The sequence below is a fragment of the Monodon monoceros genome, unplaced genomic scaffold (genome assembly GCF_005190385.1).
Source record: "Monodon monoceros isolate NGI ecotype Baffin Bay Population unplaced genomic scaffold, NGI_Narwhal_1 Super_Scaffold_1, whole genome shotgun sequence".
Lineage (NCBI taxonomy): Eukaryota > Metazoa > Chordata > Mammalia > Artiodactyla > Monodontidae > Monodon > Monodon monoceros.
In genome coordinates, this window is record NW_021703765.1 from 3,685,303 (window position 1) to 3,701,132 (window position 15,830).

Genomic DNA, 15,830 nt, shown 5'->3' on the forward strand with positions numbered 1-15,830 from the left:
TCCGAGCAGCGCAGGTGGGCGTGGCCAGAGCCAGGCCTGGACCTCCGCGGGGTCTTCTGCATGACCTGTTAGGTGACTGAGCAAAGAACTCCGGGCTGAGGCTCCTCCGGGCTGTCTTCTAGGGCTTGGGGTCCACGTGTCTGGGTTGAGTTGATAAATGAATGGAACTTTCAGTGCTACGCTGACAGCATCTTATCACATTTACCGGGTTCTTCAAAGCAAATCAGGGAGCAAGAGGAGTGTGCTTTGCCTCTCAGGTGATGTGGGTCTGTCTGCTTGGGCGTTGTGTGGGGTAGGACTTGATTTGGAGAAGCCTCCCCCACTCGGCTCCTACTGTTCAGTGAGGCCAGAGGCATCCGGAAGGATGCCTGTCTGAGCCACACACTTCCCTTGTGACCTTATGCGGCTAGAGCTTTCTTCGTACGGAGACGGCGCTGCGGCGACTCTCCACCATGCACGCGGCATTGTCCACGTCCGTAGGCTGATTCATCCGGTCAGGGAGTCCCGGCTTCCTCGCCACGGGTCCTGGAGGCGCAATCGTTTAATTGGCTGTAGTTTAATAAAAAGGTGTTCCTTTTGGATTACAGTCTCCAAGTGAATATTTCTGTTGCTTTGCTTTTTTACTTCTTTAAGGTTCTACTGTCTTCTCCAGCCCAACCTCCAGGAAGGCTAAGGCTCGCCGTGTGTCCCTTGCAGACGATTGAGCTGCGGGGAGAGCGCCCGCATCGCCCTCGGCTGCGCCTCATCATTCCGAGGCCCACAGTTGTGTATGTGCTGCTTCAATCCCCTCACATTCCAGTAGCTGTGTAGGGAGAGAGAAACGGGAGCCCACGTTAACCCGGCTCTACAGGTAATTACAGGACACACGAGCTTAGTGACTCCTCTGCAGTCCTTCGGAGCCTTGAAACACCTTCGGTCCAGTTTTCCTTTGCAAAGGCCTGCTCCTTTCACAGCGCATACAACGTGATTGCTGGTTTGACACTGCAGGCTACACTGGTTTCATGAAGGATTAAATGCCACCCGAGACATATTTACCCTAAATAAATCACAAACGGTAAACTGCAGCATGTCAGTGTCAACACCCAGGACTGCGGCAGAAAGGTTAGCCGTACAGCACTCAGCGCGGCTAGGGATTAGCGTCCAAGCCAAGGGCCGCAGGCTACAGCTAAGGGAGGAATGATCAAGAAGAAATATTCTCACTGAAAAACATACGCGCCCCCCCCCCCTTTTCTTTAAACGTGTATGAGAAGCTTGGCGAGGGGCATCATTTTGTAAAGGTCACCTTCATTCCGACAGCACGCGGGAGTTGCTGCTGTCACTGTTTGCCTAAGACGGTGTTGAACAGCAGCGGAACTGCCCGGCCGTTTTTAAGCATCTGGAGCAAGTCGAACCCAGCTAGTTCTGAATCACGGTGTCAAACCTGAAATTTTCCCTTTTAGTTTTTTGGAGGGGCAGCTGTATCAAGGGAGGTGCCCTCGGATGGGCGGGACTCAGGGCTCTGAGGACGAGGTCAGGGGAGGGGTAGCCGGCTGAGCAACCCAGCCAGGCTCGTTTCCAAGCTCACCTCTCAGGGAAGGTGTAAACGGGACTTTCATTTAGACCAAAACGGTGCCATTTTCTCTTCCTTCTCTCCCTTCTGATCGTCTCAAGTTTTAGATACTAAGCATGACAGACTACGTTACTGTCACCAGAATCTAACTGGGCCACGTGCCAAACATTGAGAAAACGGCACTGGGCTACAGAGATGGCCGGCGGAACCCAGCACACTCGACGTGGGCAGATGGGGAAGGGAAATGAGTGTCAGACGCAGGCCAGTTCTCTTCAGTTTTTACAGCTGCCCATTGATTGGTTGGCTGCTGGAAAGAAAATGTCATCATTATCTTTTAATGCTATAATTTTTATTTCAAAGAAAAGAGAAACAGAACAGAAACAACCTTTGCATTTGGGGGAGGGGATGATTTTACAATTTTGGAAAAGGAAAAGGAGCAGTCGTATCAAGACACGAGTCACCCGGCTATGAACTCGCGTCCACAGTTGCGATGATCCCACAGTGAAGCACAGACAGTCCTGCCGGGGCCGAGGCTGCGGGGCACGGCTCTCTACCACTAATGTTTGATGTCAGCTCTTTCACGTGGACAGAAACCACAGAGAAATCCTGCGAATATGATATCGACACTAAGAAACATTTGCTATAAAAGCAAAATATTGATACAAACAATATTTTCCAGAGTGCACATTTCATATAGACTTTATTGTATGAAACTAAGTCAAAATTAGAAGCATTGGGTTTTCTTAACCAAGGTTTATTTTAACTGAATATAAACGCCAAGGCTTTTCTTAACCGTAGGCTTAAGAAGGAATCTTTTAAGCAGAAGCAACCAGGGCGATGACCACACCTACGATGCCTGAAGGGAGGAAATCCATACATGAAATGAACAGGCTGCCTTTGGTTTGGGGACGCTGCGATCCTAAAATTTCCAGAAAAATGAAGAGGAGCCGACCGCTTCGACATGGTAATACGTGTAGCTGCAATTTTTAACCAAACGTGTAATAAAATGTTAAAACAGCGACATGCTGGACTGCAAGGGCAGCTGTGTCTCAAGCCATGAGACACACTGTTGTCACTCTTCTACTGCTGGGGCACAGTCCTTCCACAACTGAAACGGGAAAACATTTGTGGGGGGAACGAAAGAGAAAACAACTTAGCTTCTCGTCAGCACAGCGGACAGAACAGAGGGAAGAGCATCCAGAGAAGAACCAAACAGTAGACAGACCTGCCTCCGGCGGCCCCGCCCCACACGCGCCGGGCTCCCGCCCTGCGCGTCCACGTGCCCCGTGCGCGCGGTTGGCAGGGACGTCACCCGGCCCAGAGCCTGTGTGCGCTCCCGGGCGGCAGCCGTCACTGTCGCGAAGGCTTTGCAAACGGAGCGCAGGGAGCACGCGCCTTGGGTGCTGGTCGCTCCGCGTCCGCCCGGTGCCGGGGGTGGGGCAAGGCTCCGGGCTCAGGCCTCGTGGAGCTCGCTGCTCTCTCTATGGCTCTGGATTACCGCGGCCGCCGGGGAGCCCTCCTGGGTGTATATGACCATGCTCGTCAGCTGCTCTGTTTCGCCGGGGACCACGGCCTCGGCGCTGAGTGCGGCCCCGGCCTGCAGGATCTCCTGAGAGCCGGCCGTCTCTATCACGGTGTGCGAGTACACGCCCGTCTCGTCCTGCACCCCCGGGGGCAGTTCTGTCACGATGTAATGAGTCGCCCCCTCGGGAAAGCCGCCGCCGGACTCCTGGACCATGGCCTGGACCAGCTCCTCGGTCACGATTATCTGCGAGATCTCGCCGTCCGACTCGGCCAGGTCCACGCGCTGGCCGTGGGCCTGGGCTTCCTGCATGATGATCTGGGAGCCCTCCCGGGCCAGCATATGCACGGTGCCCTCCTCGTTCACGATGACCTGCGTGACTCCGTCCTTCATGAGCTGGCCGGCCGCGGCCGGGTCGCAGACTGTGAACTGCAGCACGCCCTGCACCACCTTCCTGAAGGCCAGCTGGGCGCGCTCCTGCGACGCGATCAGGGCCGCGGGCCGGACCGCGCGGCTCAGCGCCCCCGCGGGCTCCAGGGCGGTGCCACCGTCCTGCACGTCGTGGCACACGTGGATCTCGTGGGCCTCGGCCGGGGTTGCGGCGGGGTCCGCCGCCTGCCCTGGCAGCGGGACCAGCACGTCTCTGGGGCCGGCCCTGCCCTTCTCCTCGGCCGCGGCCCGGCCCTCCGCCCCTCCCAGCTCGGTGACCGCACACAGCAGGGCGTCCAAGGCCGAGGCCGTGTCCGGCGGGGGGATGCCGGCCTCGGCCAGGTCTAGAATCCCCTGCTTGGTCACCTGCTGAACTGCAGCCCCGCTGGGGCTGAGGGGTGCGTCCATGCCATGGCCTTCCATCGGGGCCCCCACGACCACCACCTGCGTGGCTCCGTCTGCCAGCTGCTCCGGCACCCCAGGCCCGGGCGCCCCGCCGCCCACGGGCGCCCCGCTCTGCCCCGCAGCGATGACCTGCCCGTCCTCCGTGACGTGCACCACCCGGGCCACCTGGCCGGCCAGTGCCAGCGTCTGCAGCGTGGCCGCGGCCGTCTCCTCCACGGAGGCGTCCAGGGCGAAGTCCCCGTCGTAGCCCTGGATGATGATGACCTGCTGCACCGGCTCCGGCGGCGCCGCCGGCCTCCTGCTGCCCTGCAGGGGCCTGTCCTTGACCGGAGACTCCTCCGCCAGCGCGGCCGCCGTGAAGGGGCTGTCCGTCTCCACGAACGTGGCCCCCTGGCCCTTCAGACGGCATTCGTAGGACTTGGACACAATGCCTAGGGGAGACAGGGACCAGTTAGAGTCCAGAAAAATGACTTTCAGGCTTAAAAGTAAGACAGTTCTTCCGTAGAAGCTTTAGAACCTCAGCTGCTCAGAGCAGCCGGCTCCCAGCCTCGGGGCCTCGGGCTGGCGCTGGGCGCTCGAAGGCATCTGACACGGGTGCTCCCGGCTAAGAGCGGTCACAGAGGACGTCTGTGCTGTGAGTGGGCGATGCCCACACCTCTGGTCTACTGTCCGGATACAATCTCATCGGCCTCCCTTCGCTTTTCAGCTCCTGGGGAAGGGATACGGTCGAGTCCTCTCAATTACGGTCATTTCTAACAAGATACTCAGTCGGTGGTGGTGAGTGCAGTCCAGTAACAGTCAGTAGCAGTATCTCCTAACCCAAAGGAAAAATCTTTTTTTTAGTGTCCAAATATTAGCTACAGTACATTTGTTTCTTCAACAAAAAGAATGAAAGCTCTGCATATTAAATTTATAAATAAGCCCTGGATAAACACAGCTCTATGAGTTTCACCTTCTGTGTCGGGCGCTAAGCTGGGGGCAAAGGCGGCTGGCCCGCCAGGCGTGCCCCCCCCCCCCTTTCCCCGGAGGCCTGTGGGCAGAGCCCCGTGCGCCCAGCCCAGATGCAGGGGCTCTGCCGCCGGGGCTCAGGGGCGGTGGACAGGCCAGAACTGAGTGCGCAGCCGCGTCAGCCACGAGAGCCGATGCCACTCTGTCGCTGTGACGTTTGGCCAAGCGCCTGGCATGCAGCCACCATTCAGCAAAGATGCGTTTGTTGAATGACTTAAATATCGTGTAAGGTGAGAAGCACTACAGCAGAGAATAAACACACTCAGGCTCACAGCCAGCCGGAGGGAAAGGAATATTCAAGCTCTCCCTTGGGGCTGGGAAGGGGAAGAGCCTGGAGACAGAGCAGCCCAGGGCCAAGCAGAGGTGAGTCTGGGGGGCCGGGGGCTTGGGCTGGGCTGGCTTTTAGGGGATTAGATAGCTCGGCCCCCGCCAGGCTCTCCGGGCCTCTTCTGACAGGAGGCACTAAGACATCTGGACCACAGTCTGTGGAGAGAAGACACCTGTTGAATGTTTTTAAGCAGGAAAGTAAAACGAGTGCATCTGTTTTAGAACTGTGACAGAGGGTACAGCATTTATTATCATAAATACGAGCCCCAAATTCCTCTTAGTGAAAACACTGTGACTGTTTCAGAAAATGCAGAGATAAGCCCTTGGGACAAAGGCATATGCAAAATGCAGGGGTCAGGAGAGCCCAGAGGAGGGCAGGACTGGGGAGAGAGCGCCTGCAGGCTGCTGGCCTCAGCCCGATGGTCGGTCCCATCAGACAGCAACTGTCCCTCTCAGTCTGCATCTGAAGTCTGGACATCTGCCCGCCCAGGAAGGCAGAGCAGCCCTGAGAGGCCTGCGGCTGCCGCCAGACTGAGAGTTTCAAGCCCATCTAACAGATCCCGGGGCTGCAGGCCTGAGCTGGTCTCCCGTTACAAAAAGGAGGCTCTGGCCGCAGAACCGAGGGTGGAAGAGGAAGGATGCGGGGAGGGTGAGAGGCAGGGGCGGGTGCTGAGGACGGCAGGGTGTGTGCACACCCGGCCCCCAGTGCCACCTGTGACACAGGCGACGCTTGTTTAGTAACTCGACGGGGAAAGTATGAGTGAAAATTGTTGTCTCTGTCTTCATAAAAAAGAGTTTAAACGGAGTTCCTATTTTCTCCCTCAAGTCCTTAATTTTCTATCAGTTTTTTATTACAGCCTCCTTCCCTCCTAAGTAAGAGAATGATCTCTAAATGATCTATAGTATTTCTTTATCTCAATGGCAAACCACTTTTTAAAAATATTCCACTTTAGTCTCCCTCATGTAGGTCCTTTTTTAAAGAAAAGCACACTTTACCCTTACCAAAGTAGAAAAAAGGATTAAGACTTATTAGATTATTATTGCTAACATCCCTTAAACATAAGACAACAATTTTGCTTACTGTGTTGGTGCCAGTCCGTATGAAAGCATTTCTTTCAATACAGAGTCCACTTTAAGCAAAGACCCAGACAAGGCCTGCCTTTCAGCAGGTACAGCATCTCAGGCAGGAACCACAGAAGCTGTTAAATCATATTTACCAAGAGGACACAGCGGGCTCACATCCAGACTGCAGGCAATAGTCCCGGATTGCGAATCATATGTGAAGTTATAAAAATGCAAACTCCTGGCCCATTCTGTGTGTGCTGGGACGTTTCATGTTCTGCGTCCACAGGTTCACAGGTCAGAAGTCTCAGGAAGTCAAGCCACCGCATCCCCCTTAACTCTTGAGGCCAGAGGCAGCCTCCCACTGGGTCAGGGTGAGGGAGCCACAGGGTCTCCCGGGGCCCTGTGCTGCGGGGTCAGTGGGGGCAAAGCTTGGGGTGCGTCCTCGGGACTGATTTTCCGTACACCATGTACTTTCAGCCTCCGAGGCTCTGATTCCTAGTGAGGAAGTGAAATGTGTAAGTAATCCATTTTTGTAAGCAAAGATTAGGAACGATTAACATTTATTCTTTCTCAGAGAACTCTCTATAGTGCGAATCTTAGAAAGCTCATGGAACCATAGACTCCGTGGTCAGGAAAAGACCTGTGGGTCAATGGGACCGTCCCCAGGAGCAGAAAATCCTGTTTGCTCATTCAGAGAATGCGGAACACTGGGCCCAGCGGACGCGGCTCGGGGCTGGGCAGTCAGCGGCAGGTGAACCAGGTCCAGCCGTGCCCTCACCAACCAGGCCAACATAAACCATCTTTTTTTTTTTCTGGCTGCAGCGTGTGGGATCTTAGTTCCCCATCCAGGGATCGAACCCATGCGCCCTGCAGTGGAAGCTTGGAGTCTTAACCACTGGACCACCAGGGAAGTCCCTACCATCACATCTTAAAAGCTATTCAAACCTTCCTAGAGGACGGTCCCAAATGTCGCCGATTCCAGCTAAATGATCTCCCTAACTATGGCTTTCTCTTGTTTACCCTCCTAGGAAAGGGGGGGACAATGGGGACCACACAAGCAGGCTCCCAGCCAGCTCTGACTGAGGTGTTCAGTGGCAAGCAGCCACCGAGCACCCACTGCGGGGTGCCAGGCGGTCATAGCACAGGGCAGCAGTCCCCACACTGGGAATCCTACCCCAGGGTCTCTGCAGGCTGGCCCAAGGTTATGTGAGCAGATGGAGAGTTTTAGGGAATCAGCCCAGTGTGTCTAAACTCACCTGCCCAGGGATGTGCCTGCCTTAGAGATATCCCCTCCACCTCCCCGTGACCCTCTGCTTTACAAAAGGAAAACACACCCTTCACCATGGGACCCTCAGGAGGATTAGAGCTCAGAAGATAAGCATGAAATCAGGTTAAACCACTCAGACCCTAGAAGAAAAGGGCTGAATCACCTGTGGTCCGTATGCTTTAACCTAATCGTGTGGGCATTTTCTGAACTTTAATCTTCCTGAACTATCTCTCGTCAAAGAGGTCAGAACGGGGCTCAGCGTAGGAGCAGAAGCCCTGCCCGATGGGTGAGGCACCCCACGGGCTCTGAGTTCACCCCTCCACGTAGGCCTGGGTCTCACCTGGTGGGTGTCGCCATCTCTGCTCAAGTTGCCACCTGCTAGGACCCCAAGATCTCCTGTCTACCATACTTGCCAACGTCTTCCTCTGCTAGGCCTGCAACTCCTCCCCTTGCCTCTACGTTTCTCCCGTGGATGGAACACTGCCCGTGCCTTCCTTACACTCTGAACCTGATCCAGTTTGTTTCTGCCCATTCTCTAAATCCAAGGTCATTTTCAGTTTAGAGTTTGGGAGAAAAAAAGAAATATGGATACAAGACATAAATAAGGCATCCTTCAAATCACCCTCCCCCGTCCCTACCTGATTACTGCCCTTACATTAAAAGAGGAGGAACTACTGTAGCTGGGAGAGAACAGATACCCTGCTCTTTGGTATTCTCTGAGGGAAATGCTACAGGCTTGAGTCCAGGCAATTCCCTTCTTCAGTCTGCAACTGGACGCGAAGCCTCTTGGGTGCAGAATTATCCTCTGGATCCTGTGTGGCACTGATAATTACGCCATTCTGAACTACTTACTGACTGTATCTGAATCCGGAGGTGGGTTAAGCCACGTCCAGACCATTAAGTGAGCTACGTGGTAAATACTGCTGTCACTGTGGGGTGTGACAAAGCTCATCATCAACAACATCTTCACCTCGGCTCAGCCCGAGCCCAGTGAGCCCATCGCGGTTCATAAACGTGAGTGCAGGTCTATCTTTGATTCAGCAATTGAATAACTTCGAGTGCTGTCACTACTGCTTTGAAAAATAGCACCTATAAAATGTAACAGCCTCGATCAGATTGAAAAAGATTCACCCACTGAAGACTCTTCCATTTCGCCCATAATGAATTCATGTTGAGCTATGTAGAAGTTCAAGTGTCATTTAAACTAATGTGAATCTCTTCTGTAACTTTACATTCTGACTGGGCTATGACCAAGAATTTACTGGGCACATCAACTTCAATTTTTGAGATCTTTCTAGTAACTATGAACTGTAATGCTCACTGATGCAAATGGCCAGATGGATACAGTATCTGGAACACAGCAAGTTTGTACAGATTTTATCCTTAACCGCTTAGTCACAGTTATTGCTCCAAAACTGCGCAAATCTTTAATGAAGCACGATAATCAACATATTATTTACATTACACTTGACAGCTTTCAAAGACAACGTAGGACTTCAGTATGCTAACAGTAGCTGATCAAATAGGGTGTCTAAATCAGCCTTTTTTGGATCTGTTTCCAATAGGACAATAAGTAGCTTCGTGTAGAAGGTGCAAATGCGGGTGAAATGCAGCCTTGCGCCCGTGTATGAGATCCCAACTCACTGTTTGTTTGCTTTCTTTCGTGAGCACAGAGGTATTTTACTGCCTTCCCATAGCTCAACGCATTGGAAGTTTACAACTCGGTTGAAATGAGAAGAGTTCTTTTCGGGGGGGGGGGCGCGGTTTGAGGAGCTGTTTTCAGGGAGGTGCTTTCTAATTAGGCTCCCTTCTCCAGAAGATTATTGTGGAGCTCAGTGCCTTCTCACCTGTCCCCTTTGAAGAGGACATCTCCAGAGCTGAAAACACAAGCTCCATCACGCAGGAGCAGAGGGGTCAGGCTGCAGACTCATGCTCCCCGGAACCATGCTAATGGCTCTGTTCTGCTGTCTGCCGAGCTGCTGGGAAGCTACAAATAGGGTTTACTACCTGACTACTTCCTTTTTGTGTGTGTTATTCTTTCGTTACTGTCATCGTTTTTTCTTACAGAATAAATACCTTATGCTTTTGTTAAGCTTACATTTAATTAAAACGTACAGAATTTGTGCAGTAAGCTCAAATGAAACAAATAAAACAAGGCCCCCTCTCTTGAAGGCATACGTTGTGAATGAAAAATGTCATTACAGACTAAAAAATTTTGCAGTAAACAGGGCCTACAGAGAGAAGTTTCCCCTGTAATGACATCCATAAAATACACAAATGGCACTTTTAGCACCATCCTGAATATGGCATTTTCTGTGCTCTACACACAATCTAAATGGTTTGCTCATAGAGCATAATACTCCATTGGGTTTATAGAACAATCAATGTTCCATAAAATGATGTATTTATCCAGTAGTAAGCTCAGCAGTTACTGATGTGCGGCGCCGCAGGACAGAGGCTGGGCGCGCACGCGGGCTGCAAACCTTGGCTCACCTCAACCGCTTCATCTCATCTGTGTCAAGTAATTTGTTGAAGACTCAGCTTGGCTTAAAAAAAAACTTGTAATAAAAATGCATAGAGTTTTCAGGAGAATGAAAGCTGATGACAATAGAAAGGTCACATTGTGTCTCCACTAAAGGGGTCAAAGGTCATGAGCAGTTCTAAAACCGAAAGTAGATTTCATGCATCGCCTAGCAGATAAAGATGGCATTAAAAGGACTTGTGTGGCTGAAATGTCGACCGCGCCAGGGAAGCCTGTGCTAACATCCGATGTGAGCCACTTTGCTGCCAGCAGCCAGCATTGATTTTACATTTCTAAGCTACTTCTGAAACGGTATTACATGTTTATACACTGCTAGGTTACGTCTCAGACACCATGTGTGTTTTAGATTTTATATTTAGGGAGCGCCCTAAGCTTGAAAACGCTAGGCTGCCTCACCGTCATAATTAAAGCACCTCAAATATGACGCAAGTAAGAAAGTAATGCCTTTTATATAAAAATTTGGGGCACACATGACACTGTGATTCTTAAGCCACATACAGTTTTCCTCAACTTCAGATTTAAGATGTAATTTTAACAAGAATGTTTGTTACGAAATCACACTTAATGTCTATTAAAATGAAACAATATTAACAGATTAGGCTAATAAATTAGAGCCGTATTTTAACGTCAAAAAAGCTTCTATGTTTCTCAAGTGAAAGCAGGAAAAATGACAAATTAAAATTCAATGAAATATAATCTTTTAGAAATTTCAAAGCAGGTAATAAATTATCCTTATAATGGCAGCCACCAATAGTATAGCCAGTCAAATTGATATCAATAACTGCTCTATAATGTATTTATTTTCTTGGACAATAAAAATAACCGGTATTCCGGTATTCCTGCAGGAAGCCCCCCACGAGCGCCCCCTGCAGCCCAGGCTTGAATAAGTGCCCGATGCTCCCCACACAGAATGCTCTGCATCCTGGCATCCCTGCAGAAAACCCCGACCAAGTCGTTCAGGAAAGACGATCACAGCCAGTGTGGTCCAGGATCGTAGTGGGCTGTGGACCAAAATGACAGTTTCACCATCTTTTTCTTTTTTTTTTTTTTGAGAGGTAACAAAGGACGGTCAGTACCTTATGTCTATTATTTTCAAGGGTTAGAAATGCATTCTGGCCAATGTTAATAAAATTCACACACAAATTAGAAATATTGAGGTTACTGGAGAACAAAATTAAAATTCTCTTCAGATTCTGGCATGCTTGTTGAGTGTGATGGCCATACAAGTGAGACCTATTTCAGAGCACAGGCTTAGTGCTGGTCGTTCTGAAACCTACACTGCTGTGCACTGGCCTAAGGATGTGTTAAATACATGACAACCCGATAAATAATTTTGGTAAGTATCTGCTTTATGCCGCAAATAAGCACAACGGTCTGTGTTAGAGAGTTATAGTTAAAGTCATCGCTCTGTCCTTAATTTCATGAAGGCCATTATGTTATAGGAAGAGATGAGGAAAATTATTTTTCTGTGAAAAATTAACTGAAGTCCACATCATTTCTGAGAAGCTTTCACATAGGTTCAAACATACAGTTTTATAAGACACGCCGTGCGAGTTTTACTGAAGGAAGATGTACAATAAGGCAGGAGTCAGATTTAGGTAACAAAAGCCTTAGTCCTTTTTTCCTCAATTATCACTAGTAGTACCCTTAGGACTGGCAGCGATCAAAGGTAACCAGATAAGACCCCTGAAAGAAATTCTAAGATATCCAGGAAAAACCAAGAATAAATTTAATGTTAGGTTGGAAATGCAGAACCGGCCAGGTTTCTAACTTTGCGTGGAGGGTCTCCACGGGCCTCGGTATTTCCACGGGCACTGAAGAGTGACAAAGAGTAAAAGACAATATTTTACCTTTAAAGTCACAAACCCTAAGCAATTTTGTATTATATCAGACCCTTAGGTATATACTATCACTCCCCTGCATGAAGATCTAATGGGAATCACACACACAAATCTCCCTCAGGAAGATGAGTCCTTTAAGGTCATCTTGACAGGCTTCTGGGCACGGATGCTGCGGGGAGGGCATGTTAACTGCTTCTCTGCTCCTGCCGAGGCCTGTCCATCAGGATGTGACCACAGAACTTTGGAAATTTGACTCGTGACAGAAATAGTGTCATCATGCTTCACGAATGTGACAAAATGGGACTAAAATTAGAAGGTAAGGTGCCCTGATCTCGTCATTTACCCTCAAAGAGCACTTCTTAAAACAGCCAGGTGGTTTACTAGCAGAAAGCGCTCAGATGCCTTGAACAAGGCAGGGAGGGTGGGGGCTGTGTGTGTCAGTGCACTTGGCATCCTGCATTCATTCCGGGGGTCACGGTGGGCCCTGGCCACCATGGGGGAGCCCATCTGGGACACTCGTGTGCTTCCCCAGTGCGGCTCTCACCCTGCGCCTCCGACCTCACCTGTCTCATGCTCGTGGTACCAGCTGATGAAAAGTAAACTGCGCCCCACACGCTTGCATTTGGGGAGCTTGGGGGCTTGAACAAGCAGTGGAGTTTTAGGCCAGCAGCATTTCTGAAGGCCTTTGAAGACTCCAGATAAACAGCAGCCCTGTCTGTTTACTGCAAGGCTGCCTCCGTTTGACTTAAAAGATGTTAACTTAGACTAGCACTGACATTCTTTTTGGAGTTATGGAATCAGAAAGTTAGGAAGCCCGACGATCTTTTCCTAAATGTGCTCTGACCACTTATAAAACTCCCCATACAGATAATGCAATATTAGGAGACAAGGCCTAGTTTTCAAAAGTTGTAACTGTTACGCGCACTTAAAAGGTAAAATTATGCAACTAAGAAGCCCAGCCAAGCCGTTAGTGGGCCTCCGCTAACAAGGCTGACTTCACAGGCCAAGAGCAGATTAAACTGGCCTCCTTTGTTTCTCTGGCAAACCCTATAAAAAAATCACATTCACTTTTGGAGGCAGGTTCAGATTTCCCATGTTTCATAGTACCTTCCTATCTTTGCTGAGGAAATGAGAGCAGGCTGACGTCTGTCTCCATCGTAGACACTTTTGTATGAAGGTAAAAAGCAAACCACTCCTCAGTCACAGCACAGAGGCACCATTAAAATCAAATTTACAGTATGCGGGACCTGCAGCCCGGCAGAGCTCGCTGTTAGTATTTTAATCATTGGCAGGGCTTTCGGAGGTCCCGCACCGTTCACGGCCGAGCGGCAGCAGCGCTGGTACACTCAGAACAACGCGCGCATCTTCTCCACGTACTACACGAATCATCCACTCTGGGCACGCGGCTGCTGCCTTCCTGTTAGGCTGCTGTGGGTGAGGGCGCCCTGAGCATCTCGTGGCTGGGACCTGCCCCCGAGGATGGGCTCTGACGACAGCAGACACCCTGAGTCTGGAGAGTGAGAGCACGGGGCGCCGGCGCCCAGGTGTGGGCGGCAGGTGCCGAGGAAGGTCCGGCAGTGAGGACCTGACCACTGAGCTCTAAGACAAGCAGAGTCAACGCTGACTCGAGTCCGTGAAAGTTCGAGTGAGTAGTGGTTGTTGGCCTGTCCTTCCCGGGGTCCACCAGGCTGAGTCGGGGGGCGCTGGGTGCTGTCCTGATCTAAGGCTGGTCCGCCCGGCACTCGGCCTTCTCTGCAGTGAGGACAGGACAGAGGCAGGGTCGGGGTTGGGGAGACTACTGGTCAAGGTGGAAAACAATGATATATTTTCTTCTGAGCCAGTGAATTCTACCATCTTTATTTTGAACATCTTCCTAAATACCTAAGTTAAACTCCTCTGTTAAAATTGCAGAATATTTATATGCCTGGGATAAGAAAAGTTAAAACTGATTTTAAAATATCAAACAGAAGACAAATTTTGAGGCTTGAACTCAACCTCGCTTTGAAATGAGTGGAATGAATGAAAATAAACTTACAAATTGAAACACTGGCTGAAACGCCAGCCATTGAAATCTCAGGTCCATGACATGGACATGCCAGGCGCCAGCAGCTGCCCTGCTCCTGCCGGGCGGTGCTCCCGAGGGGCAGGGAGGGGTCAGGGACCCTTTGAAAGCACAGGACAGCTGAGCGGATGTGTGCACGGTGGGACGCCAGCACCGCAGCAGGACACGTAGCTGCTGTCACGTGTCTAGAGGTAGCGCTTTGTGCCCCGGGGTCTCAGCAGTGGCGCACGCCACCTGTAAAGTCCTCCAGCAAATCTCCGTGGTGCAGGTTCTGAACCAGGATTCAATATCCAGTGAGGCGAGAGTCCAGCCAGGGGGACAGGGATGCACACAGCATCACACGATTCCTTTGGGCTGCATCCGGAGGAGAACCTGAAAACCATCTCTCTGAAATATTACTGGTTCGCTAGGGGGCTGAAAGGCTTTAAGTGGGCAGCCCTGTTAAGGAGAGTTCGAGGTTGCTCTCCGATGGGCAGACACACAGCCACCAGACAAACGATGTCAGGGACCTAACACCAATCCCTAACAGACATTTCTCAAAAAGCTCTAGGGTGAGCATACTTTCAGCACAATTTCCACATCATTACGAACTGAATTGGACAGCAAGAAATCATCTCCCAAATAACAGACCTGGGCATTGAAAGATGCTGAGTCATCAAAGGAAGATGGGCGATTACTCACCCTTGATTTTACCAGGACAGAAAGGCACAGCAGAGCAGGTGAAACCCTTCAAGAGAATTCAAAACCAGCGAAGAAACAAAGTGTTTCGTGGTAAATTCTCACTTATCCAGTAAGACTAATCCTTAAATCTCTAGGTATTCTAAGGTTTTAGTTCCACTTATATTACTAACTTAAATTTGCTGGATGCTCCAATTCAGGAACTTGGGTATTTCAGATCATTTTCTTAATTATTTATGCAACAATACTATTAATATAAATATTAACGTTGAGGCTAAATTCCTGTATTTAATCCCTTACATCAGTAAGGTAAACGTGAACTTTTTCAGGAATGAATAATCTATTTGAAGATACTGGTATGACAGATAATTACAATAATAATAATTACAATAAATAAAATATAAAGTAACTAGATAACATACAAATAGCTATGCCTTCAAAGAAAGAACTCACTTGGTCTAGGCTAGGGATCAGGAAAGTACTCACTGACACCTGGGCCTTGAAGGCTGAGTAGGAATTTGTCAGGGAGTGAAAAAAAGAGTGGTGAGGACCCCACGCCGTTCTAAGCATACGTCAAAGCCAGCAAGTGGTGTGGCTTGGCTACAAAATCTTAGCATGGCAGGACGACGGAGGGACAGAGTGAAAAGGCGGGACTCGTCAGATCCCGCGAGGCCCAAGCGTGTGAATTTGGGTATCGGATAGTGACAGGAAGGCACTGAAGCAAGTGAAGCAAGGAAATGACATGTTCGCATTTGTATTCCTGGGAACGAATTGTGGTGAGGCTGCAGGACTGTCTCTGGCAAAGGTGTTCAATGCAAGGAGCCTCACCTGGAGGCCTCGCAGGGGCCGAGGTGCAAGAGACTAAGAGGTGAGGGCAGGGCACGTGCGTGGTTTCAGTGGGGACAGAAAATGGGGAGGGCCTGGGGGATGCTGCGGGGGCCTGGACAGACCTGTCAAAGGGAGATGCAGCTTGCACGCCTCTGCTGCTCGTTCCCGCACACGCGCTCCCTGCACGCCTCTGCCGCTTGTTCCCACACACGCGCTCTGCACGCCTCTGCCACTCGTTCCCGCACACCGCCTCTGCCGCTCGTTCCCGCACACGCGCTCTGCACGCCTCTGCTGCTCGTTCCCGCAC

The 15,830-nt window shown here is 50.6% G+C and overlaps 1 protein-coding gene across 3 annotated transcripts in view; it reads right to left on the reverse strand.

The window, feature by feature from the left end:
• Positions 1-1,892: 1,892 nt before the first annotated feature.
• ZNF407 (zinc finger protein 407) overlaps positions 1,893-15,830 on the reverse strand; it is a 418,202-nt gene continuing 404,264 nt past the window's right edge. For 2 of the 3 annotated variants that reach the window (XM_029229939.1, XM_029229948.1), the window contains exon 9: positions 1,893-4,336. In XM_029229939.1, coding sequence (XP_029085772.1) covers positions 3,003-4,336 — 1,334 coding nt within the window. In that variant the 3' untranslated portion in view covers positions 1,893-3,002. Of the gene's footprint in view, positions 4,337-6,508; positions 6,801-15,830 lie in introns of those variants that run through there. The other variant, XM_029229956.1, reaches the window with a different exon arrangement.